Genomic DNA, 27,714 nt, shown 5'->3' with positions numbered 1-27,714 from the left:
ATATACTCACAAACACATGTATATATACCTATACACACATATACACACACATATGTATATGCATATATACACCTACATACACACACGAACATATATACACCTTTACAACATATTTACCTATTTATATACATGTATACAAATGCATATCTAAATGCACATACACATGTTTATATGTACACGCACACCTGTATATATATATGCACCTATATGTATACGCACCTATATGTATACGCACCTATATGTATACATACATATATGTATTACACATACACACACATATGGTAGAATAATAAAAAAATGAAGCCCTGGAGTCAGGCAAACCTAGAATTCTACTGGTACTGACTATGTTTCCTTATTATATAAACTTCTAAAATCTGAGTTTCATCATTTGTAAACTGGGAAAAAAATAGGTAACATGTTAAGTGATTGGCATATTGTCTGCCCTCTAATAAGCTTTCAGGAACTATGAGTAGCCACCATTGTGAACAACATATACAAAATGCTGACCTGTGATTCAGCTTGAAAAGAGATAGATATGATTCATCGTCTTTGCCTCCATACTGATCAGAATCACCATGGGTAGGCTGGGAGGACCACGCCTGGGATGCCTGGCGGCCCTCTGGTTTGGGAACTGGGCGTAAGCCAAGGAAAGTGGCATAGCCTTGTTAATTTGGAAAGTACAGACACTTTTAAACAGAGCGCGTCAGTCTCATTCCTAATTGGTTGTGAAAGGAATCTCAGGAGGCTGGAAGATGGGGATCCAGGCAGCCTGTTGTTGCAGGTGGGAAGTGAGCAGAAGCACCTGTGTTGCATGCTCCGCATAAATGAAGACACCTACACAGGTCATGTGTTCTGGGTGGGCAGTGGCCCTCCGGATTAACTGGGAGACAGCGAATAGGTGAGAAGCTTTGGCCATAGTCAGTCAGTGTGTTATGCTCTGATGCTGAGGCTGAGGTTAGGGAATGTGGAGGAGAAAGGAGCCAGACCAACTAGAATCTGGAAAGGTCAACTGGCTGACAGCTGTCTGTCTGGGGAGACATCCAGGGAGCAAGGCAGGAAGCTCAGGATGAGTCAGAATGGGCACGAACCTCTGAGGTGCAGGGCGTCCCAGAGGCTGCACCAGGGCACGTGGACATCAGCCTCCCCAGACAACCCAGCCGCAGGGTTGGGGTCAAGGCCAAGAACAAGAGTAGCCAGAAATATAGCCAGGATATGGCTTGAAAACTGGAGGGAGCCAAGAGAGTAAGTCACAGGCTGGGCCAGGGCAGGGACAGATCGGAAGGGTGGGGAAGGTGGGTTGCTTCTGCATCATCTGTCCTGTTTGTGCCCCAGGCCTGAGAGTTGACACATACAGCGTCTGACAGAAGAAAAGATAGACGAGTGGACAGAAAAAGGAAAGAAGGGTTTGCTTTTTCAGAGTGGAAACCTGAATTGGCCATCACAGAGCGCCTGCAGGGGTTTCCATGAGGGAGAGACCAGGGTACGAGGGGCTTTCTTTCTCGTCTCTGCATTCCCTGGGGACCCTTCCATGTCACTTGTCCTCAGGGTTCTGTCATAAAACCACTTTTCTTCCCACCTGTATCAGTCAGAGTGGGCTTGGTTTTGCTGCAGTAACAAATGACCCCCAAATCTCAGTGGCTTATAATAGCAAACATTTATTTTTGGCTTTAGCTACATGTTCACTGTGAGTTGGTCACAGCTTGCTTCCTCGTAATCCTCATTCTGTGACCCCGGCTGACTGAGTGGCCTCTGTCTCTGGAACATTGTTGCTTGAAATAGCAGAGGGAGAAGAGACCATGGAGAACCTTGAGTTGGCCTCAGAGCTTCTGCACAGAAGGGAAGTGACAAATGTCATTTCAACTCACATTTCATTGACCGAAAGAGGTCTTATGATAAAGCCTGGCATTAACAGGGTGGCAAAATCTAATCCTTCCCCAGAAATGAGCGATGAGTATTTGTAACAGCAATACAGTCCACCACATGATTGCACTTACCCAGGGTCATCTTGCCACTCCCACGACCCCAGTGACTGTCGCTTTGATCCTGGATTCCTTCCTCCAGCTCAGATCTCTACACTGAGAGCCAAACCCACAAATCCAGCTGTCAATCAGGCAGTTCTCCTTCAAACTGAATATGCTCAACTGAAGTCATTTTCTCTTCAGCATTTTGCTTATTTCTGATTAAAAAAAGACAGTAGCCACTGTCTACCTGGCTAGTGACACCTGGGAGTCATCTTTGACTTTTTGCTCTCCTTCATCACCCCAGATCCCGCTATGCATCAGAAAGTCTTCTTGATTGTATTCAATAAATGTTTCTGCTGCTTTTCATCTCTCCTACACCTGCTGATCCAAGATACAGTACTTCTCATCTGGACTACTTTGGCAGGCTGTTCAGTAACTTCCATGCCTCCCTCATTTCCCTCTCCAATTCACTCTGCCAGCATCCAGAGCGATCTTTCTAATTTACAGATCTGACAGTCCACCTTTCTGCTGTCTCCTCTGTTTAAGCTCTTGCATGGCCTCCGATTGGTCTGAGAATCAAGCCGTGGAAAGCTAGTAAGATTCTCCATTTTCCCTGCAGCCTTACCTTCACCATTATCCTACCCTCCCAGTGTCTTCCACTGCCTAGCCCTGCTATCCTGAACCCCCGCCATCTGCTCTAACGGGCCGTGTTCTGTCTTACTTCTAGAATATGACGGTGCTATTCCTTCTCACCAGAGTCTTCTATATCCTCTTCAGCTGGCTAACTTTAACTCACCCCTCAGTTCTCAGCTTACACATTGTTTCCCCCAGGAGGCCTTCTCTGGCCCTTCCTAAACTGGGTAAGGTGTTCCCGTCACATGCTACCATGCACAAAACATGCTGTCCTTCTTTTACGCTAGCACAGATCAGATCTTAGACCTGCAGTGGTCCTCCCTTACACACGGGACATATTTTACAAGACCCCAGTGGATGCCTCAAACTGAGGACAGTACCGAACCGCATACCATATGTAGTACATTTTTTGCTATACACATATACCAGTGATCAGGTCTAATTTATAAATTTGGCACAGTAAGAGATTAAGAACAACAATAATAAAATAGATCAGGTGTGCAGTGGCTCACACCTGTAATCTCGGCACTCTGGGAGGCTGAGGTGGGCGGATCGTGAGGTCAGGAGTTCAAGACCAGCGTGGCCAATATGGTGAAACCCTGTTTCTAATAAAATTAGCTGGGCATGGTGGCGGACGCCTGTAGTCCCAGCTACTCCGGAGGCTGAGGCAGGAGAATTGCTTGAACCTGAGAGGTGGAGGTTGCAGTGAGCCGAGATGGCGCCACTGTACTCTAGTCTGGGGGACAGAGCGAGACTTCATCTAAATAATAATAATAATAAAATATAATAATTATGACAATACATTGTAATAAAAGTGATGTGAATGTAGTGTCTCTCTCTCAAAATCTCTTACTGTACAATACTGCAGGTCACTAAAACACAGAAGGTGAAACCATGGATAAGGGGGGTTACTGCAACATAAATGTCTGTTATCTTTGTTGCTGCACTGGAATCTGCTTGAGAGCAGCAACTAGGTCAACACTGTATCTCCAACTCCTAGCAGAGCGTGTGGAATAGTCTAGAGGCTATTGGATGGAATGATGATGAAAGACCATTCATAAGGTTGAAAAGTCGAGTTTGACATGATCTCAAAAGCAAGGTCAGAAAGACACAGAAAAGTCCTTGCTTCCTTTATGTCAGGGGAGCTGAGAAAGAGTAGCTTGGATTAGGGCTGGAGGATGCTATAAATCGCAAAGTAAAACAGACTTCTGGAGAAAGATAAAGGAAGGGCAGGGTCTGGGAAGATGTCAGATACACTAGAATGGAATCTTCTGGGGGGTGGGAGGGATTTTTATCTGTTTTGTTCACTGCAGAATCCTTGGGCCTAAAACAGTTCTCAATACACAGTAAGCAGCTAATGCTTTATTGAATGAACTCATGAGCAAGTGAATGAATGAATGAACAAATTGTAGGTCACGGTTCTTTGATTCCAAGGACCAACCTTGGCAGAAAGAGAATTTATTGGAAATAGATAGGCTAGTTCACAGAATCGAAAAGTCAGAGAATCAAGCCTGGAAAATGAACAGCCATCAAGGGAAGTCAGGCAGATAGAACCACAGCCAAGATTGCATCACAGGAATACCCTGCTAAGGGCACCACCCTGGCACTGCTGCTGCCAGACACTGCTGTCCCTGGCATTGCCACCACTGCCCTCCTTGTGAGTCAGCTCTCATTGACCCTGTGACTTGACGTTATTCCTTCGAGATTTCGAGTCCCAGACATGAATCCCTGATCATCTGAACCAAGGTGGATTGCTTGCTCATTACTTGCCAGAATCCGGGAGAAAGTGAATATTTATCCCCTGTCAGCAGAGGGGGCCATGCTGCCATTCTGTGTTAGGATTTCTCCCTAATAAGACAGTCGTTAAATGCTGGGTGGCCTAAAAAGCACTCTAAGTGTCTAAGTATAATGAATTCTTACTATAGAAATTCAATCAATTCAGAAGAGTACAAAATTTAAAATGTAAATCCACTCTCTACTTCCCAATCCCTATTCCACCCCAAGAAATGACCACTGTTACTGGTTGGTAATGTGTTTTTACACACTTCTTCAGGAAACTTCATGAAGTTTATATGTCAATTATAAGCATCCCATAATAGCTAGGAAATCCAGCCCTGTGCAGTTTATGAAACAATAAGAATTGTTTCATCAAGAAATAATAATTACATAAAAACAATAACAATTTTTATTGGTTCATAAACTGAACTGAGCTGAACTTCCTAGCTGCTAAAGGTTGCTTGTAAATTACATGTAAAACTTGTAGTCTGAAGTTTTTTGCTTGGGAATAAAGTGGTTGCTTGGGGTCTGAAGCCCTGGCTGTGTGTGGTGTTGCTGGCGGCTCCTAACTCTCAGGAGGGGACCACCTGCCCAGTAAACGGTAGGCAGACTGTCTCTTGGTGCTGTTTGCTGTGTGTGTTGTGTTAAATATTACTGGGTATTTCTTGCTTGAGATTGATCAGGGCCGTAATGACATCTATCATTATGATGGGTTAGCAAAATGTGGGTTCTATTGAAGGGAAGGTACTCACTCTGCCTTTGCCCTAATTCATTTAAATTGCCAAAGGGACAGCCTCCTGTTTAGGATGTCTCGTATAGAGAGTTCTGTCTTCTTAAAAAAAAAATTACTAGGTGCAGTTGTGTACGCCTGTAGTCCCAGCTATTTGGGAGGTTTAGATGGGAGGGTCGCTTGAGATCAGGAGTTCAAATCCAGCTGGGGCAGCATAGTGAGACCCCCATCTCTAAAAAAAATTTATAGGGCTGGGCATGGTGGCTCATGACAGTAATCCCAGCACTTTGGGAGGCCAAGGTGGGCAGATCACAAGGTTGGGAGTTCGAGATCAGCCTGGCCAATATGGTGAAACCCCATCTCTACTAAAAATTAGCCAGATGTGGTGGCAGGCACTTGTAGTCCCAGCTATTCAGGAGGCTGAGGCAGGAGAATCACTTGAACCTGGGAAGCAAAGCTTGCGGTGAGCCAAGATCACGCCACTGTACTCCAGCCTAGGTGACAGAGCAAGGTTCCATCTCAAAAAAAGAAAAAAATTATATGTACATACATATAAAAGAAGAAAACAAAAATTATCTGAAATAATATTTTTCTGGGATTTTAAAGAAATAAAGTTCCAGAACTAACCCATCCTCAACTGATTTCCAGAGAAGCTAGTTCTGGGTATGTAGTAGTTAATATTCTTCATCGTGTTGGTAGATGTGTGATTTTAGTCCCCAGGAAACAGTGCCCAGGTGCCCCACAGTGGTTGGACAGTGCAAATGTAAGACACTTTGATAGGAGATAGTTTTGCACAAAGAAGAGAGAATGGTTGCTCAAATAAGTGATTGGAATTTTAAGAAAGTAGAACTGATGGTTATAAATCTTATTAGAGTCCAGCCCTGGACTGAACTTTTTGTAAGAAATATACAACAAACCATATGGTACAGCTATAAACAGAATAATGCATCATATGAAGTTGCATAAATGCAGTTCAGGTTGTTACAGGGCTGACCCAAATTATCATGATAGGTCCAAGTATAAGGTCTCAGGCTGGTATCCAGTGTGACCTCTCAAGAGCCTAGAAGTAGGCTGGGCATGGTGGCTCACACCTGCAATCCCAGCACTTTGGGAAGCCAAGACGGGCAGATCACCTGAGGTCAGGAGTTTGAGATCAGCACGGCCAACATGGCGAAACTCCATCTCCACCGAAAATACAAAAATAAGCTGAGCGTGGTGCTGCATACCTGTAGTCCCAGCTACTTGGGAGGCTGAGGCAGGGAGAATCGCTTGAACCCGTGAGGCAAAGGTTGCAGTGAGCCAAGATCATGCCATTGCACTTCAGCCTGGGTAACAGAGTGAGACTCCGCCTCTGAAAAAACAAAAAGCAAAAAAAGCCTAGAAGCAAATGCCAGCACTTCAGTCCATCCTGCTTTGCCCAGGTTTGTCAAGGAAAAAATGTTACCTGGATGGTGCTATATGCTGCTTCTTTGCCAAACAACTGTCTGCAGTATTTCTCACAGAAGTAAGCAGAACAGATATGATTATGACATAACATCCAGGATTTCCATACAAAGCCTTTCTACCGGAAATCTATGTTAGTACCTAAACTGGTAGCGGTTCTGTTTTACATTAGTGAAATGGGATAAATTTAAGTCTTTTTGATAGAATCTAATGAACAAATATGGGTTGATAATTTTAAAATGTGACTTAATTCCAGTTTAAAGTTGCAGCCAAAATAGAAGTTAGCTGTGATTCTTTTGAAACTGGGAACATTCTGAGTGCTGATAACAGAGGAGGGCCTTCCTTTAAAACTATCATTTTACAAAGTGATTATAGCAAAGCTACAATAAGTATAACAGAATCCATAGTATTTTGTTGATACAAAGAAACATTGGCTCTTTAATAGAAGTTTCCAGGAGCAACGGCAACAATTAAAAATTGATGAAAGCTTGGGAGGCCAAGGCAGGTGGATCACGAGTTCAGGAGATTGAGACCTTCCCTGCCAACATCGTGAAACCCCACCTCTACCAAATACAAAAAATTAGCCTGGCATGGTGGTGGGCACCTATAGTCCCAGCTATGCAGGAGGCTGAGGCAGGAGAATTGCTTGAACCTGGGAGGCGGGGGTTGCAGTGAGCTGAGATTGCACCACTGCACCTAGCCTAGGCTACAAAAGTGGAGCTCCATCTCAAAAAAAAAAGAAAAAAAAAAAAGAATAAACAAAAAACAATTGGTGAAAGCAATGAACTTTCATATTAAATTTAATTTTCTCTTGCCTTGGTGTCTTGACTGTCATACAAATAAACCTCAGGAGACTAGAAACGTTAGAAAAACCATTATTCTATAAGAAAATTACAACTAGCTAGGAGGAATGAATTCTGGCGTTTGCAGCACTGTGGGGTAAATATGGTTAAGTATAATTTATTGTAGATTTTCAGAAAGCTAGAAAGAGGACTTTGCATGCTCCCAATACAAAGAAACGATAAATGTTTGAGGTGATGGATTTGCTAAGTACCTTGATTTGGTCATTATACATCATATACATGTATGGAAATATCACTCGGTCTCCCATAAATATATGCAGTTATTACATGTCAACTAACACTAAAAGGGAAGAAACAGTATCATATGAATCTGTTAAAATAATGCCCTTGTGGCCGGGCACAGCGGCTCACTCCTGTAATCCCAACACTTTGGTAGGCCAAGGTGGGTGGACTGCCTGAGGTCGGGAGTTCAAGACCAGCATGGCCAACATAGTGAAACCCCATCTCTACTAAAAATACAAAAAATTAGCTGAGTGTGGTGGCAGGTACCTGTAATCCCAACTAATAGGGAGGCTGAGGCAGGAGAATCGTTTGAACCAGGGAGGCAGAGGTTGCAGTGAGCTGAGATGGCACTATTGCAGTCCATCCTGGGCAATAAGAGCAAAACTCTGTCTTCTCAATAATAATAATAATAATGCCCTTATTTTGTCTGAGCAGGAAGTGAATAATTTTGTCACGTCCCAAAGAGAAGCTAGATCATGAGCTGGGCATTGAACGGTCAGGAGCAGCCCAGGGAAAAGAACCAGGGCATGACCTGCAGGAAGAGAAAGCCGGGTTGTGAAGCCACAGGGAGGAGAAGTGGGAGCTGCGTTGGCAGCAGCAGGGACTGGGGCTTTCCGGCGAAGGCGTGAAAAAGTGGGAGTCATGGTAGTGTCAATGCTAGCTGTCCTGTCTGCCCACATGCCGTGAGACATATCTTCTCCTGGGCTATGCCAAATTTCAGTACTGCCTCAGGACTCCTTTCCTAGGTATTCATCCAAGAGACAAGAAAATGCGTGTTCACATCGTCTTGTACACTAAGGCTCCTAGACGCTTTTTATGTAATAGCCAAAAATGGAAAACAATCTAGAAGCTGAAAATAGCCTACATGTCTGGCAACAGGTGGTAGATGGCCTGCGACTCAACAATAAAAAGGGTTGGACGGTTGATGAACGGAGCAGCAGGGAAGATCTCCAAGTCATTATGCTGAGCAAAACAAAGCACCTCCCCTACCCGCGCTCCCCAAGCAAAGAGCATGTGCTACATAATTCTGTTTATTTATGTATTTATCTATTTATTTGAGACGGATTCTTGCTCTGTTGCCCAGGCTGGAGTGTAGTAGCATCATTGCTGCTCACTGCAACCTCCGCTTCCCAGGTTCAAGCAATTCTCCTGCCTCAGCCTCTCGAATAGCTGGGACTACAGGTGTGTGCTACCATGCCCGGCTAACTTTGGTATTTTTATTAAAAATGGGGTTTCACCATGTTGGCCAGGCTGATCTCAAACTCCTGACCTCAAGTGATCCACGCACCTCGGCCTCCCAAAGTTCTGGGATTACAGGCATGAGCCACTGCACCTGGCCTATTTATGTTTTAGTTTTTAGAGACAGGGTCTCTCACTCTGTCACCCAGGCTGGAGTAAAGTCATGTGATCACAGCTCATTTTGTCCTTGACCTCCGGGGCTCAAGCAACGCTCCTGCCCAGGCTCCCCAGTAGCTAGGACTACAGGCGAGCACCACCGCACTTGGCTAATTTAAAAACAATGTGTTTGTAGAAGCAGGGTCTCACTATGTTGCCCAGGCCATGCTACCTAATTCTGTTTCTATAAAACTAAAGAAGACGCAAACAAATGTTTAATGGAGACAACTGATCAGTGGTTGTTTGGAGACAAAGTAGAGGGAAGGATGGATTACAAGCTGGCACAAGAATTTTGGGGGTGACGGGAAATGGGTAAGTTGTTTTGGCTTCATGGACATGTTCATACGTCAAAACACAAGTGGACACTTTATGTACAGTTCATTGTAAAAAAAAAAATTAAAACAAAGGTACCCCCACCCAAATAAAAGAAGAGGGCCTGCTAGACAGTAAGGTCTTAATAAATGTCAGTTAACAATAATAATAATGGTAGGCACTATGATTATGTCTAGTTTACAGAGTGGAAACTGAAGCCCAAAGAGGTTAAGTAACTTACTCAAGGTCAGAGTCAGCTGGTGATGTGTCCAGGATGCAGTCTAACTCTAAGACCTGAACTCCATGGTAGGAAAAACAGTGTGAAGGCAGGGCTGGAAGAATGAGCAGGTCCAGAAAGAAGGTTCTCAGAGGCACCATATCAGAGGAGCAGCAAGGGGGACTGGAGGGAAGTGGGGATGGGAAGAAGAGCTTCCACTGAGAACATTCCACGGGTATTTTCTATCAAGTACAGGAACTTGCCTTTTCTCACTCAGTCATTAATTCACATACCATAAAATTCAGCTATCCGAGGCCGAGTGCGGTGGCTTACACCTGTAATTCTAGTACTTTGTGAGGCCAAGGTGGGTGGATCACTGGAGGCCAGGAGTTTGCGACCAGCCTGGCCAACATGGTGAAACTTTGTCTCTATTAAAAATACAAAAATTAGCTGAGTGTGATGGCGCATCCCTGTAATCCCAGCTACTCCACAGACTGAGGCAGGAGAATTACTTGAACCCCGGGAGGTGGGAGTTGCAGTGAACCAAGATTGCGTCACTGCACTCCAGCCTGGACAACAGAGCAAGACTCTGTCCACCCCTCCAAAAAAATTACCTATTTGAAGTACACAATTCAGTGGGTTTTAGTATATTCACAGGGTTGTGCAACCATCACAATTTAATTTCACAGTGTTTTTGGAACTCCCCCAAAAAACCTGTACCAATCAGCTGTCACTCCCCGTCTTCCTCTTTCTCCCTTCCGTCTTCAGCCTTAGTTAGCCACAGGTCTAGTTTTCATCACCATGGACTTGCATATTCTGAACATTTCATATGACTAGAATCATATAATATGTGGTCGTTTCTGCCTGACATCCTTCACTTAGTGTAATGTTTTCAAGGTCATTGCATTGCATTATCAGTACCTTAGTTCTTTTTATGGATGGATAATAATCTATTGTATGGATATACCACATTTCGTTTATCCAATCGTCAATTGATGGCCATGAGTTGCTTTCATTTTTTGGTCATTTTGAACAATTCTGCTATTCTCATTCAGTTTTGTTTCAACAACTGATGGTTATTTTAACTGGTAAAGAGAGGGGCAGATATCAATCACAGGCACAGATACCATCTGAGCAGATGGCTCTTTATTTGCAGACCATCTGGTTTATTTTGTATTTAATACAATATGTGGGGACTCTTTTGAAATAGTTTTCTGTGCAGTAAAGAACTTAGACTTAGGCTACAGTTATCAATGATAGTGCTTCCTAGTTACTTGTATTTAGGGAAATTGTTTGCATAGGAATTGGTGACTTTTATTGAGTACTTTCTATTAGGTTGATGTATATTTTCCAGTATAATTCTTACACTACTCTGTGTCTTAAGTATTATGATCCTTAATATAAATGAGACTTCTGAGGCACATGGATGTTAGCACCTACTGTGGTGCCTGCCTCCAAGTTCACCCACAGCTACATACTGGCAGATTCTCATTTTAACCACCAGTCTCTTTGCTTCTCAGCCTGAGGCTTTCTCAGACTGCCTGAAAAATCCCTTAGCAGTGCTCAGAAATCTAATCACTCCAGGGCAACCCTAAACATGCTCAGCTTTCCTTCTTCCTTCCAGATGTTCTACATGACAGGTCAGCAATGTTTTGCTCTTAGGGCCAGAGAGTAAATATTTTCAACTTTGTAGGCCATACCGCCCCCGTACGACTATTCAGCTCTGCTATTTTAGCAGGAAAGTAGTAATAGACGATCCTAAAAGAATGGGCTTGGCTATGTTCCAATAAAACTTTATTTACAAATAGTGGGTTGGATTTGACCTGCTGGCTGTAGTTTGCTGATGCCTATTCTCCATGATTTCTTAGAAGATTCCCAATGGAGTTGAACCCCAGTTAAACCGAGGTAACCCATTCATTACCACACCCTTCTTTACTGGCTTTTCTTTATTCCCCGTGTCTTTATTTACATACTTTATTTTTGCTTGCTGGGATCTCCAACCAGACAAACTCCCTGTATCAAATTATGCCTCTCAGTTTCTGTTTTTGGGGGAACCAAATTGACAAACCAGGACAATACGATGTTACAGCAGGCTGAGAATATGCATATGAAGAGATCAGAGGTTGTGGCGTGAGTCTGAGCCGCAGCTCTATACCTGAATGACCCTGGGCAAATAACCTCACCTCTTCGTGCCTCATTTTCCCATCTGTAAAATGGATATTGTCACAGAACCCACTGCAAAAAGCTGTTAGGAGGATTTTATGTGTGTAAAACAGAAGCATACCTGATAATCGACAATTTCTTATTATAAAGACTTGTGAATGGTTCATGAAGTTTTTCATTCATTCATGGAAAGATCCTTTATACCCTCTTTGCAGAAAGAAAAATAGGATTGAGTTAACGGATTTTTCGAAAAATTCTTAAGACTTAATTTTTTTAGAGCAGTTTTAGGTTCACAGCAAAATTGAGAAGAGGCTACACATATATCCCATATCCTGCCCCACCAACGCCCAGCCCCTGACATGCACAGCCTCCCCAAAGGCAACATCCCCCACCAGAGTGGTCCATTTGTTACAACTGATGACCAACATTGACACATTGTTCTCATCGCAAAGTCATAGTTTACATTAGGGTTCATTCTTGGTGGTGTACATCCTGTCAGTATTCACCTTAACATGTATTCACTTTTTTTTTTTTTTTTTTTTGAGACGGAGTTTCACTCTTGTTGCCCAAGCTGGAGTGTAGTGGTGCCATCTCAGCTCACTGGCAACCCTGGCAACCCCCACCTCCCGGGTTCAAGCGATTCTCCTGCCTCAGCCTCCCAAGTAGCTTTTTTTTTTTTTTTTCAGTAGAGACAGGGTTTCACCATGTTGGCCAGGCTGGTCTCGAACTCCTGACCTCAGGTGATCCACCCTCCTTGGCTTCCCAAAGTGCGGAGATTACAGGCATGAGTCATGAGTCATTGCGTCCTGCCTATTCACCATTTTTAATTATTTATTGTGAGAAATATAAATAGCTGAACAATACAACATATTTTCCCCCAGTTTGGCCTTGATGATTTGAAAATATATTGTCCTTTGTGTTCAAAAAACACAAAGCACAAAGAATTCCTGTCTTTGGGGGCTATTTACTGTATACTGAACTATTTATGAATGAAATATTATATCAGGAATTGTTTTTAAAAATGATCTGTGGCAGGAGAAGTGCGTGTGGATACCAAAACAAGATTGGTCCTGAATTGACACTGGTTGAAATTGGGTGATGGAAGCTGAGAGTTCATTATAATATACTCTTTACTTTCCTATTTGTTTGAAATTTTTCATAAACGTAAGTGGTAAAAAAAATATATGGCCTCGGAAACTATAAACAAAACATTGCTGCTATAAGAACTGCATTATAGGAAGGAAGGAGGAGAATTATCTCCAGCTACATCCTGGGGACCAACCACCGTAATTCATTAACATATCAGAAAGACAGCCTCTTTTTTATTCTTGAGTATGCCCAAGACCTTCTGCAAGATTTCTCTTCTGTGGTCGCAGCAGGGTAAGGAGCCTTGTGACACTCAGCTAGGGAAGAGGAGACAGGGTGATACTCAGCCAGGTTAGGAAAGTGGATCCTCAATATTTGAAAAGGGCTGGGAGCGGTGGCTCATGCCTGTAATCTCAGCACTTTGGGAGGCCAAGGCAGGCGGATCACGAGGTCAGTAGTTCAAGACCAGCCTAGCCATTATGGTGAAACCCCGTCTCTACTAAAAGACAAAAATTAGCTGGGCGTGGTGGCATGCACCTGTCATCCCATCTACTCGGGAGGCCGAGGCAGACAACTGTTTGAACCTGGGAGATGGAGGTTGCAGTGAGCCGAGATTGCACAACTGCACGGCAGCCTGGTGACAGAGTGAGACTCTGCCTCAAAAAAAAAAAAAAATTGAAAAGGACATTCAAAACAACATTTGAAAGAAGTCAGAGTGTTTGTTCAGTAAGAAACTTAGGATCTAGAAAATGGTTATAGTGTTTATCCTGGAGAATAAACACTGAAGATCTGCAGAGAGGCCACAGTCTTTGCCCAGAGGAGAAATCATTCAGACATGATTTTCAGCTATAAGAATATTGATATGGAGCTCGGGTGATAAGTACTTTTACCATGTCCCTCCCCGACACTGTACAAATCTACATACAGACCCTATGAGTTCTCAGGCTGTGTGTAAGCCTTTCGCTGTACTACAATGCTCATCATCACTGTAGGGGACCTTCGCAGGAGCTGGAGGGGAGGGTGAGGAAGAAGGCCCCGCCTGGAAAGCAACAGTGAACCACCAGTGTCAGCAAGCTGAAGCTTGTTGCAAGGCCTGCAGTCATATGAACCCAACAGCTCTTAGTTCATCCCAGTGGCCCTGAGACTATTCATCCTTTGACTTCACACGTGCGTTGAAGTTTTGTTGTGATCTTCGCTCAGTCAGTGTGGAAGTCACAGGATAGGTTTTAGATTTTTTACTTTTCAGCATGTGATTTAAAGTTCTGATGACTTGGGAAAAGGGCTGATCATCTTGTGCTAAATCATTGATGGAATTTAAATTAAAATCTCCATCTCCCAATCAACCCAAATGTCCATCAATGACAGACTGGATAAAGAAAATGTGGTACACATACACCATGGAATACCATGCAGCCATAAAAAGAAACGAGATCATGTCCGTTGCAGGGACATGGATGGAGCTGGAAGCATCATCCTCGGCAAACTAATGCAGGAACAGGAAACCAAACACCGCATGTTCTCACTTATAAGTGTGAGCTGAATAATGAGAACACATGGACACAGGGAGGGGAACAACACACACTGGGGCCTGTGTGGGGGTGGGGTGAGGGGAGGGAGAGCATTGGGAAAAACTGCTAATGCATGCTAATATCTAGATGATGGGTTGATAGGTGCAGCAAACCACCATGGGACACGTTTACCTATGTAACAAACCTGCACATCCTGCACATGTACCCTGGAACTTAAAAATAAAACTTTTCAAAAAGGGAAAAATAAAATGTCCATCTCTTAAGTCCTGGTTTTTTTTTAAATTATCCCACATGGCATGTCATTTGCACAGATTATGTGATGGTTTTGAGTTGACTGGGGCTGCAGAAAAATTGTGCTAATTTACAGTGAAAATTAAATCAAGACATTTGATTGACAATGTGTGATCATCATTGTGCATGGCTAGATGTGCTGATTGGTAACGTGCTTTTGGACATACCGTTTACTGTCTCAGCCGCAGGTAACTGGAATCCACATGCATTACCTCCATTCCTCTCCCACTCTGCCATGCAGACATATTTTGCATTCAGAGTCAGTAATTTGGTGTCTTTTCTGACAAGTTTGGGCTGAAAGCATAAATGCCAAATTTTGGAATACCACAGTGTGGTAGGAAAAGCATATTACTAATTAATGAACTAGAACCAGGTAGGAATTTCTTGGATGGATAAGAGAGAAATGGTGTTTTTAATCTGAAGTGATCCTGAGTAATTCTTCTGAGCTCAGTTTTTATTTTATTATTTTATTTCTCATTTATTTTTTTTAATTGTACTTTAAGCTCTGGGGTACATGTGCACATCCCACAGGGTTGTTGCATAGGTACACACTTGCTATGGTGGTTTGCAGTCTCCGTCCCTGCCCCCGTGGCCTACATCAGGCATTTCTTCCAGTGTTTTCCTCCCCTCCCTCCCCGACCACCCGCTGTCCCTCCCCTAGACCCCCACCAACCCCAGCGTGTGATATTCCCCTCCCTGTGTCCACCTGTTCTCACTGTTCAACACTACCTATGAGTGAGAAAATGCAGTGTTTGGTTTTCTGTTCTTGTGTCAGTTTCCGAGCTCAGTTTTTAACTGACACATCTGAATATCAGACTTTATTAAAAACGTTTTCAAAATGTTATGTGCAATGAAAGCTTCATCAAGGAGAGGCACCTGAGTGTCATTACTGGTAATAGAATCCTGTTCCCGTAGTTTTTAATTCCCGCATTACTGAAATGAAACACAACCGGTTATATAGGATAATATGTAAAATCTACCTGGGAATTCAATCATTTTGCAATTAAGTTTGAGGTCTTTTAAAATCATTTTGTCTATAAAACATGTCACTTTAACTGTTTAATCAAGACAGGAGAAAACATACCTGGGAAAACACAATGATTGATGAGGGGAAAAGTGACTAAGGTTGATGTGTGGAATAGTGGTAAATCCTACAAAATCTTAGAGCTCTTTCAAGGGAGGGATAAACATAAGCCATGCCTGGGAGACAATTTGTATATTTTGAGTAGCTTGGATGGTTACTGTGGTTAGCTTGGTATGTGGGCAAGGACAGTAGAAAATAAGAATGAGTTCAGCTAAAAGTAATAGAGCGCCCAATTTACAGTGGCTCATATCTCATTTCTCATTTTGACATCCTTAGCAACATCGCCTGGGAGCCCGATATTAATGTAGATTCTCAGGCACCGCCTCAGCCCTGTAAAATCAGAATTTCCATTGTAAGGAGATTCCTAAGAGATTCACTGGCCCACTAAAGTCTGGTCTAGAAAATAAAGACAGAGATATTTCAGTGAATAAGGGTCTGAATGCAATCAGTTTCAAGGTGGCTGGATCTAGACCATCAATAATAGGCTTTTGTCTCATTCCACTTCACAATCGTTAGCATGCGTACTTTTGCCTTTAGTTGCGTGGCCTCGGGATTCCAAGACGGCTGCTGTGGCTCCTGGACCAGTGAGTTCCAGGCAGGAAGGGAGGGGCAGACGTCTTCTAATATCTCATTGGCCAGACCTGGGTCACATGGTGGTGGTGGTGGTTGTTTTTTTAACTTTTCCTATGGTACTGAACGTGTTGACTTTTAGACGACTCACTTGGGGTGATAAAAGGATTAACATTACTAATTTAAACCCTTCATTCATTCATTAAAAAAAAAATTGCCTACTATGTGCCAACTTGTGAGCATTCCATGGAGCTAAAGCTGAGATCACAGGTCTCTATTGCCTGAACAAAATTAGGGTTATTTTAGTGAAGAGGAAATGAGGGAATCCTTATTAAGTGAAATCAATGTTAGCCACAGGTAGGTTGAGGCCAGATTTGGAAGGGTCTTGGAAGTCATGTCAAGAATGGACTGAGACCAGTGAGGAGACCTTTAAGGTGATTCAAGTAAGAGATGATGAGGACCGGCTCAGGACAATAGTGGCAGCTTTGGAGGAAGGGATGCGTTGAAAGTCTGCTCTGAGGCGAAAGTCCCTACTTAGTGATACTATATGTGGGCAATGAAGAGGAGGGGTGATTCACTGAAACTCTGATGGGATCCTTCTCTCAGCTCTCTAAGACCAGTTGACTTGAGAAAAAAAAAAATCTATGTATCGTATGACTCTTAGCAGTGAGTTTACTTTGTTTTTATTTATTTTTTAAGACAGAGCCTCACTCTGCCGTCCAGGCTAGAGTGCAGTGGTGTAATCTTGGCTCACTTAGCAGTAGATTTTTAAAAACTCCATGTATTTAACACATACACAATCAGGTGATACCAAGCTCTGCAATGTAGGTTTTCCACCTAATGTGTCATGAACTGATTTTTTTGTCAGTTCATGTAGAACTGTCTCATCTTTCTTTAACTCAGTTTTTATTTGAAAAATGTTGCAAAACATAAACAAGTTAAAAACCATGTACAGTATGATAAATTTAACAAACTATAAAAAGTAAAAAAAGAAATCACCCCTTCATTTTATTTCTGGAGCATGTCTCCCCCAGTTTTCCCAAAGGTAACACGGACTTGGTAAGAGATTCCCATGAACTACGCATACATACCTCTCTATGTGTATACAGTTGTCCCTCAGTGTGCGTGGGGACAAGGCGGTTGGTTCTACGACCCCTGTGGATACCAAAATCCATGGATGCTCAAGCCCCTGATATAAAATGACATAGGATTTGCCTATAACCTGTGCATACTCTCCCATATACTTTAAATCATCTCTAGATTACTTATGCTACTCAATACAATGTAAATGCTGCATACATAAGGTTATACTGTTTTGTTTAGGGAATAGTGACAAGAAAAGATGTCTGTACGTGTTCAGTACAGACACAGCCATCCTTTATTTTTTTCCAAATATTTACAATCCACGGTTGGTTGAATCCACAGAGGCAGAACCCATAGATAAAGAGGGACAACCGTATATAAAGTACAATGTGTCACAATGCGCAGTTTCCACTGTTACTGTTTTTTACAAAACTTTCTGCCCTTATTTGTGATGAGCACCAGTGGACCAAGAATCAGCAGTGTTTAAGAGAGCTTTACCTCAAAGTGTATGCTTTTCATATTTGTATTTGTGTATAGATTATAATACATGTCATCTGGGCTCATTGCGGTATCTCATGCCTGCAATCCCAGCACTTTGGGAGTCTAAGGTGGGAGGATCGCTTGCATCCAGGCGTTTGAAACTGGCCCGGGCAACATAGTGAGACCTTGTCTCTATTTAAAAAATGAAAAGAAAAAAATAAATACCTTCCCCCAAAATACATATAAGCTGCTTTAAATAAACATTTTTTTTTTTTGAAACAATGTCTCTCTGTCACTCACGCCTGAGTACAGTGGCGCGATCTAGGCTTACTGCAACCTCTGCCTCCCAGGATCAAGCCATCCTCCCACCTCAGCCTCCTGAGTAGCTGGAATGACAACCCGCTAAGTTTTGTGTTCCTTGTAGAGATGGGGGTCTCCCTATGTTGCCCAGGCTGGTCTCTAACTCTGGGACTCAAGTAATCACCTACCTGAGCCTCCCAAAGTGTTGAGACTACAGGCATGAGCCACCACGCCCAGCTTAATGAACTTCTAATACACTATGCCATTTAAAAATTTCATTCATTGTCTGACTGTTTCTTCACGAGGATATAAGCTTCCTGAGGGCAGGGGGTTTCGTTTTGCTCACAGATGTATCGCCACAGACTAGGTAGCACCTGGCCACAAGTAGGTGCTCAATATATATTGAATGTGAAATGAATAAACTTCCACCAGATTATCTTCATTGTGCTTAAAATGACCAAATGGCTTTTCCCTGTACTTCCCTGCTGTGTCTTTTCCCCTTGATCTCATGTGGTGTGCTCAGGGAGGCCAACTAATGTTAGTATTAACTTAAGAAAAGTGGAATGTAACCGAGCACAGTGGCTCACACCTGTAATCCCAGTACTTTGGGAGGCCAAGGTGGGTAGATCACTTGAGGTCAGGAGTTCGAGACCAGCCTGGCCAACACAGTGAAACCCTAACTCTTCTAAAAGTTAGCTGGGCATGGTGCAGCATGCCTGCGGTCCCAGCTACTTGGGAGCCTGAAGCATGAGAATCGCTTGAACCCAGGAGGTAGAGGATACAGTGAGCAGAGATTGCGCCACTGCACTCCAGCCTGGGCGACAGAGCAAGACTCCATACCCCCCAAAAAAAGTGAAGTGTAGAAACAGATTCCCCCAAAGAAGCCACTGATGTATGCCATGGTGAAACTTAAAGGATTACTCTTATCCGGCCTTTGGGATTATTTGCACCATGGCCTCCATCCCCTTACACGAAGGATCAAGCTGACCACATAAACATTTAGACTCCCTGCATGATTTGGGAGAACATAAGCCGCTGATGAGTTTGTATAATACCCAATGTATAATTGCACAATGTGGCAGGCATAGCCCTTCCATTCCAAAAGAAGGAAAGAGACAAATATATGATACATGATACTATACATGTTTTAATTCTTCACAATCATTAAAGATATAAATAACACTACTTTTTTAGAGAAAAGGAATTTATCTGTTGACAGGAATATATATTGCTGGGCATGGTGGCTCATGCCTGTAATCTTAACACTTTGGGAAGCCAAGGCAGGAGGATCTCTTGAGGCCAGGAATTCAAGACCAGCGTGAGCAACACAGCAAGATCCCTCTCTACAAAACATAAAAAGATTAGCCGGACATGGGGGTGCATGCCTTTAGTTCTAGGTACTCAGGAGGTTGAGGTGGGAGGATTGCCTGAGCCCAGGAGTTCGAGGCTTCAGTGAGCTATGATCACACCACTGCACTCCAGCCTTGGTAACGGAGCAAGGTCCTATCTCTTAAAAAATAATAATAATAAATAATAAATAATGTAGAAAGGGAAGAGAGTTGAGCTTCCAGAATAGTCTTTCTGACTCCAAACTCCAATTTATTTTTATCCTACACCACTTTTTCATAAAAGTTCAGAACAAATTGTTTGATGTTTTTCTTATTGTTCATTATTACTTTTTAAAAGGTCAGTTCTGACATTTGATTAACATTTCCTGACAAACCACATATCATTTTCCTCCCTCCCTTCCGTCTTTCCTTCCTTTTATTCTTCCATTTATAATGCAACAGATGATAGTTTGTCATGGTGTCCTGTAGGTCATGTATTTTATTTTGCAATGCCAGATAAAATTGTCAGCAGCCACTTGTGGAAAGCTTCACTGGAAAATATTGCTTCAACCATACTTATTTGTTTCTTAAAATGCTATTTTTGCTGATCTCCACTTAGAACAACAGAAACACAGATGGCTGCAGTTACTGGATTTGCTGTCAGTTTTTATGCCCCTTTTCTCATATACACTTTTGGCAAACAAGTTTACTTTCAAAAACATATGCTAAGAATAGTAACAAATTTTTCAGACCCGAAGTTGTCTAGGAAAAAAGTATGCTCCATGTTAAGAAAGCGTCTGCAAATTCAACAAAGCAGATTCATCTCCTAGAAAACCCGTTCTCTGAGCAGGCCATTTTCATCTCTACCCAATAAACACCAGATTCCTCAGCTTGGCAGTCAAGAACCTTGACCATATCTAGTCTCAGATGATTCTTCGTACTTTTTCTTATGATTCCAAGCTACTGTATTCTATTTTCCAGCAAAATGGGTCTGTTTATTTCCCCTGAGGTCACGCTTCCCTCCGTTTTGCTCATTGCAGTTTCTTTTGCTTGGGGAGATTTCCTTTTCTCTAAGCATTCCATCTCTCACAGCTCAAAGGCCACCTCCTCCAGAAAGCGTTCCTGGGTTAGATTTGCTTTCGCACCTCTAGACATCATTGGTCTTTATTTGTCCCTTCTTTAGGACACATATGCTACATCTTTTGCTTTAATTATTTCTGCCTCAATTTAGAGAACCATTAGAAGGCTATTAATAAAAAAACGAATGTGCCAGAACAGTTGAAAGAAGGTATTTAACAATAATTCCTGCTAATGGTATAATGAGACAGGATTGCAGATAGGTGGCCTGCAAACATTTTTTAAAATTTGCCTACCGGCTGGGCGCAGTAACTGACACCCGTAATCCCAGCTCTTTGGTAGGCCAAGGCAGGCAGATCACAAGGTCAGGAGTTCGAGACCAGCCTGGCCAACATAGTGAAACTCTGTCTCTGCTAAAAATACAAAAATTAGCCAGGCATGGTGGTGCGCACCTGCAATCCCAGCTATTTGGAAGGCTGAGGCAGAAGAATCACTTGAACCCAGGAGGTGGAGGTTGCATTGAGCCGAGATTGTGCCATTGCACTCCAGCCGGGTGACAGTGCAAGACTGTCTCAAAAAAAAAAAAAAAAAAAAGTTGCCTACCATAGTGTTTGAAAGAAAAACAATTCAATTCAATTGGAATGCTTGTATATTGGCACACACACTCTACCCCACCAGTTTCCCTGTTCCCCATTGCCCTTATACTGGCACATCACATGTTTACATTCCTTGACTGACCCTGGGTGGCATTTGAGTTTACAAGCTCCATGTAGAGGTTACATCAATCATTTGATACACCAGGTCCAAATCATGGCTCTGTTATTTCTAGCTAGCTGTCTCAGGTTAAGAGCAAGACTTCTAATGATATCTTTGAATAGTGCTTTATATTAGAGGTGGCCTTATGCAAATAAACAGGTGCAGTTGACCCTTGAAACATGAAGTTTAGGAGTGGCAATCACCTGCACAGTCAAAAATCCACCTATAAATTGGTTGCAGTGGCTCACGCCCATAATCCCAGCACTTTGGGAGGCTGAGGTGGGTGGATCACCTGAGGTTAGGAATTCAAGACCAGCCTGGCCAACATGGTGAAACCCCGTCTTCATTACCAATTAAAAGATTAGCCAGGTGTGGTGGTGGGAGCCTGTAATCCCAGCTTCTTGGGAGGCTGAGGCAGGAGAATGGCTTGAATCCAGGAGGCGGAGGTTTCAGTGAGCCAAGATCGCTCCACTGCCCTCTAGCCTAGGCAACAAGAGTGTGAAACTACATCTCAAAAAGAAAGAAAGAAAGAAAGAAAATCCACCTATAACCTTTGACTCCCAAAAACTTAATAGTCTTCTGTTGACCTTACCAATAACATGGTTGACTAACATATATTTTGTATGTTATATGTATTATATCCTGTATTCTCACAATAAACTAAGCTGGAGAAAAGAAAATATTAAGAAAAATTATAAAAAAGAGAACATTATTAAGTAGAAAGAGATCATCATAAAGATCTTCACCCTCATTGTCTGCACGTTGAGTATGCCGAGGAGGAGGCAGAAGAGGGGTTGGTCTTGCAGTCTCAGAGGTGGCAGCGCCAGAAAAAAATCTGAGAACAAGCGGATCCATGCAGCTCAATCCTGTATTGTTCAAGACTCAACTGTAGATTTTTGCATACGGGCTCAAATACATACACACATATGGCCATGAGTCAAAGATTCATAGAATGAATTAGACAACAAGGATATTTATCACTGAATTGAAATGGCTGACTGCAAAACTGCCTCAACTTACCTCTAGGCCTTAGAAACAGAAGTGACCCTTTGCTGCTGTGAAGCAATAGCCTGGACTAGATTGGGGTTGGGCTGGCAGAGGTATGTAGTCTTCGCCTCAGTCCGGTATTCCTGCTCAAGCAGTCATCACTAGCAGTCACATTGCTCAGGCAGGGCCTCCCGGCTCTCCCCACCACTGTTTGCTGGATTGATACCACCGGTAGATCAGAGCTAGCAAAAGGGGTAAATCAGATGAAACATTTGGGCACTTTGCAGTTTAGAGGAACTTTGGGGGTGCTGCTTTAGTAAAAAACAGAAGACTTGCATCTATTAAAGGTTAGTAAGAAGTGAAATCAAGTATGCAAAAAAGTACATTATAAGTTAGAAAATACAAAAAAGGCAGAAACTATTTATTTATTGGTTGCTCTGCACTTTACTTAAGTGGTTTTTGATCATTTCACAATGTGTAAGAGTTGAGTTTTACCTTCATTTTATGGATGTGGAAATAGGACTTGGATGTTAGGCAACTTGCCTAAATCTCTCAGCTAACAGAAAGTGGCTTTCCTGAGTTTCCGGGTCCGTCAGACCTCAGGCCTATACTCTTTGTATGAGTTCATGCTGACTCCCAGATGACATGCGAGGCACGTAAATTAGATATTACACCAATTTCCACTATAGTTAACATTCTATCTAAATATAAAGTGAGACCATGGTCTTAGATGAATGTGGCTATTGAGAGCAGCAATAATCCAGAATAGCTACTCTGATCTATGTCGATAAGGAATTGGAGACCCGGGCACTGGTGTGGCTGCTAAGGACGGGCTAAAGCTGGGGTCTGGACCTTCAATCAAAGCCTTAGGTGGGAGATCTCAAGTTTTAACACCACGTTTTGGCAAAATGTTCGATGCTCCACCAGCCTTACCTAAAGCTACCAGAAAGGCTTTGGGAACTGTCAAAAGAGCTACAGAAAAATCAGTAAAGACCAATGGACCCAGCACACAAAAACAGCCAAGGTTTTCTGCCCAAAAGATGACCGAGAAGACTGTTAAAGCAAAAAGCTCTGTTCCTGACTCAGATGATGCCTGTTTAGAAATAGAAAAATTCTTTCCCTTCAATCCTCTAGACTTTGAGAGTTCTGACCTGCCTGAAGAGCACCAGATTGCACACCTCCCCTAGAGCGGAGTGCCTCTCATGATTCTTGGTGAGGAGAGAGAGCTCGAAAGGCTGTTTCCGCTGGGCTCCCTTCGCCGGTGAAGATGCCCTCTCCACCATGGGAATCCCATCTGTTGCGGTCTCCTTCAAGCATTCTGTTGACCCTGGATGTTGAATTGCCAGCTGTTTGCTATAACATATTTAAATGTCTTAGTGCTTTAGAGTTTGTGTGTAATTGTATTAACAAAGCAATCTTTGTTTAACAACAAAATAAATGAATAACTAGAAAGTGGGTCATATTCCCCTTTATATGCATCTGTCTTAGCTGTTCTTTGATTCTGTATTCCTTCCATGCTAAGGCCCCTACTCTTTGGGGATGTGTCAACATGATTTACTTCTGTAGAGAAACAGGAGACAGGAAATAGCAAAGGATAAAGGAGAAAAGGCCAGGGTCAGGTCAAGAACTTCCTACATCTTTTCTTCCCAGCCTAGTGTGAGCCAGATGAAACCCTTAAGGAGGGCCTAGCAGCAAAGGGAGAGAATTAAAAGAAGAATGAGAATTTTGTAGAATACTAAAAAAAAAATAGGGAACATATTTGCAGCTAGGACTAACTGACTATCTTGATTATATTAAAATATCTGTATGGCTAAGTAATATTCTTGAAATCCCGCGTCTTATGCTTCTCATGTCTTATAACTTAAGCACTTTTATGTCCATGCCTTGAATTCTGTACAAAGCTTTGATAGAGTCACAGATGTCTGGTGTCGATCCAGGTCGCCTGAGAAGCTTCAGGGGTTCCTCCGTGGTCCCTGAATTCCAGGACGTAGTGAGCTTCCTATTCCAGCAGCTGCTATTCATTACACATATTAGTGGTTTTGCTCTTGCTACTGAAAGTGGGTGGCAGTTATGTCTCTGAACATGTTATTCCACAAAAAGCCAACTGGATGTGGCTATTTAAGAACCATCAAAGCCCATGACAGGCCAAAGTTTCTAAATCCCTCCTCAATCACAGGATGCCCTCAGAACTGGCCAACAGAAAAGACGCAAGGTCTCACTCCTAGGCTGTCCTACTGTTCTTTAGAGAAGAGTTAAGGTTCTGGGATCTGTTGCACTCCATTTTGTTTTTTGCTTCCATGCTATTTTAAAACTGGAGGTTGGTTAAGTTTAAAATTTCAAGACAAAGCATAAAATATTAGCGAAGTTACTTGTACCTTGCCTGTCTCCCTCACTAAACTGTGAGCCCCATGAGGTCAGAGCCCATCTCTGTGTTGTTCATTATGATGTCCAAGTACTTCCCGTTTCCCTGGAGCTGATGCTGTCATGGGCTGCTCTAAGTAATCTTTGTCTTGGGTCAGTAGCCACTCAGGTCAAGGATGAGTTTCCATTAGGTGTGGGCATAAGTCCCTACTCAGCCATTGTCCTCTTCACCGGAAGAACGAAATTTTGTCTGTAAAGGAGGACATCATATTCTGTAAATGGTAGGATCTCATTCCCTGTAAGATTTATATCGATGCATTTTGGACTCAAGCACCACAGGCGTATTCCACGGCAAGACAGGAAGTATTACTGGAGTCAGACTCCCTGGGTCCTAACCCCGCTTCCTCTATTTAATGGCTACGCAACCTTGGGCAAGCTGGTAACGTCTCAAATTTTACTTCGTAAAGCTGTTGATAGAGACGCTAAACATGTTTAAATTTCTAAATGTTTGGTGCTGTGTGTATGTACAGTCATTAGCATAGCAAGCATCTAAATGATATCAGAGTAGAAACTCAATAAATATTTGTTGGATGAATAATTAACCTCTCATACTTCAGTTTCATCAGCTGTAAATAAACAGGTTTAGCTATATGATATCTTTTCAGTTCTAATATCCTATGGACTTATGTTAGTAATTATAATTTTTTATTCTTAGTAATTTTTTCAGGATTACTATGAGGATAAGAACTCAAATTCTAAACTGAAGTAACTCAAGTGAATTGAGTAAAAACTTGGTCAAAAAAAGAGTGTTTTAAAAATCACCATTTAAGTCCAACGATGAGATAGATAGTCTTTGATTTAAAGTGTGTCTGTGGTCAGCCCAGGGAAATAGTGTACAGCTTCTCTACAGCGCTTTAAAATCTTCGTTACAGTCAGTTTAAGTATTTCCTTGGCAATAAACATCAACTCTTCTTTTTCTGACACTTCTTTGTATATGATGGCCTTGGCATTAGACATGAAACCATTAAGAAAATACAAGCCAGGTCCTCTCCTACAGCCCATAAAAATTATTTAGTTGAAACTGTGCGTATTTATTAGCTTATAATCAATTTTAAACTAACTCACTAAAAGTACTGTATTAGGCCATTCTTGTATTGCTATAAAGAAAAACTTGAGACTGGATAATTTATAAAGAAAAGAGGTTTAATTGGTTCACAGTTCTGCAGACTGTACAGGAAGCATAACACTGGCATCTGCTGGGCTTCTGGGTAGACCTCACAAAGCTTCTAGTCATGGTGGAAGGCCAAGGAGGAGCAGGCATCTTACATAACAGAACAGGAGCAAGAAAGGGTTGAGATGGGGGCAGGCGGGGACAGGTGCATTGGCCCATGCCTGTAATCCCAGCCCTTTGAGACGTCCAGGTGGGTGGATCGCTTGAGGCCAGGAGTTCAAGACCAGACTGGCCAACATGGTAAAACCTTGTCTCTATTAAAAAGACAAAAATTGGCCGGGCCTGGTGGCGCATGCCTGTAATCCCAGCTATTCATTGAGTAGCCTGTGGCAGGAGAATCGCTTGAGCCTGAGAGATGGAGGTTGCAGTGAGCGAGATCATGCCACTGCACTCCAGCCTGGGTGACAGAATGAGATTCCGTGTCAAAAACATACCCATCTATGTACCTGTGTACAAAATATCTGAAACAGCTGCTAAGACTGTGTAGTAACCACATGGATATCTGTCATATTATGCTATAAGTGTTTTGAAAATAATAATTTTTAAGATCTTAAGAAACAAGAATACTGTAATGAAAAATCCAGTATCAGACTCTACTGTCTTGTAGATTAGAGATATTATCTCTGCTCTTTCCCTGCTAATGGCTCATTTGTACTTGGCATTTGGGTACCTGCTTAAAACACCAGGCTGACTATAGGGTCCCTGACGTTGGTTAGGGCCTCCTCTGTCAGCTTTCTAGCACTCTCTCTATTCCTTCTCACTGCACTTACCACCCAGTTGTGCTGTTTCCTGTTTACTTGCTGTATGGGCCTGCTGTACCATAACACGTCCCTCTAGGGGCAGGTGGCTTGTGTACTGTGGCATCCCTAAGGACTGGCAGGCGATATTGAGTGGGCGAATGAATTACTGCAATGGCTTAAGTTCAGTGCTCTGCACACACACGGGCCAGGGCTGGATATGTGAAATTACCACTTGATGAAATTAGTTAAAGCAGCATTTGTTGGCACAGAGAGGCTGTGTGCCCCTTTCTTGGAGTCCTCTAGGCTTCAGTGCATGCCCCACAGTCTCACAGTTGGAAAGGAGGGTTGGGGTTTTATGCTTCAGGTAAGGTGATCCTAAACCTTGTGCTAGATCCACTGACACATCCAACTCGAGACGCAGGATCCAACTGGAGACTCAGGTTCCCATTAGGCTGTGGACAGAGCCAAGTCTCCTGCCACTGAATTTCCTAGTTACTGAGAGGTGAGGGTTTTCCTGTCCACTAGCAGACCAGTTTTTCACAGAAAGGACCAATGTGCCTGACCTCCCCAGACCCAACAGCGAAGCTCCTGCTTTGTCCTGGGTTCAGGTGGAGTTTGGCGTGCTGGCTCTAGCAGAGGCTGGATGGGGACAAGCAGCAGGGGGCTGCTTACTGCAGGTCTCACCTTCTTATTGGCCCCTGGCCTGGCTGTACCGTTGAGAAGGTCGCTGCTGCCTCAGACTCCACAAGAATTTGCTTCCTTTCTCTCTTCCTTCCTACCTCATTCATTCATTCATTTGTTCTTTAGGATCTACTGCCATTTCAAGTCTATTTGTATCTCATCTAGCTAGCATCAGCTCCCAGCCTCATGAAAAAGGCCAAGCTCAGCCGGGCGTGGTGGCTCACGTCTGTAATCCCAGCACTTTGGAAGGCCGAGGCAGGCAGATCACCTGAGGTCAGGAATTTAAGACCAGCCTGACCAACACGGAGAAACCCTGTCTCTACTAAAAATACAAAATTAGCCAAGTGTGGTGGTGCGTGCCTGTAATCCCAGCTACTTGGGAGGCTGAGGCAGGAGAATCGGTTGAACCTGGGAG

The 27,714-nt window shown here is 42.9% G+C and overlaps 2 protein-coding genes across 2 annotated transcripts in view; both read left to right on the top strand.

Moving 5' to 3' along the window:
- Nucleotides 1–27,714, top strand: part of TBC1D1 (TBC1 domain family member 1) — a 241,899-nt gene that overhangs the window by 42,193 nt on the left and 171,992 nt on the right. The window lies entirely within an intron of this gene.
- Nucleotides 16,223–26,136, top strand: PTTG2 (pituitary tumor-transforming 2). Its single transcript, XM_017527239.2, is given in 5 exon segments — nucleotides 16,223–16,289; nucleotides 23,056–23,079; nucleotides 23,082–23,534; nucleotides 23,537–23,581; nucleotides 23,584–26,136. Coding segments are annotated over 5 exon segments (630 nt in total). The 3' UTR covers nucleotides 23,625–26,136.

The sequence above is a fragment of the Cebus imitator genome, unplaced genomic scaffold (assembly GCF_001604975.1).
Source record: "Cebus imitator isolate Cc_AM_T3 unplaced genomic scaffold, Cebus_imitator-1.0 Scaffold47, whole genome shotgun sequence".
NCBI lineage: Eukaryota > Metazoa > Chordata > Mammalia > Primates > Cebidae > Cebus > Cebus imitator.
This window is presented reverse-complemented; position numbering and strand designations above follow the sequence as displayed.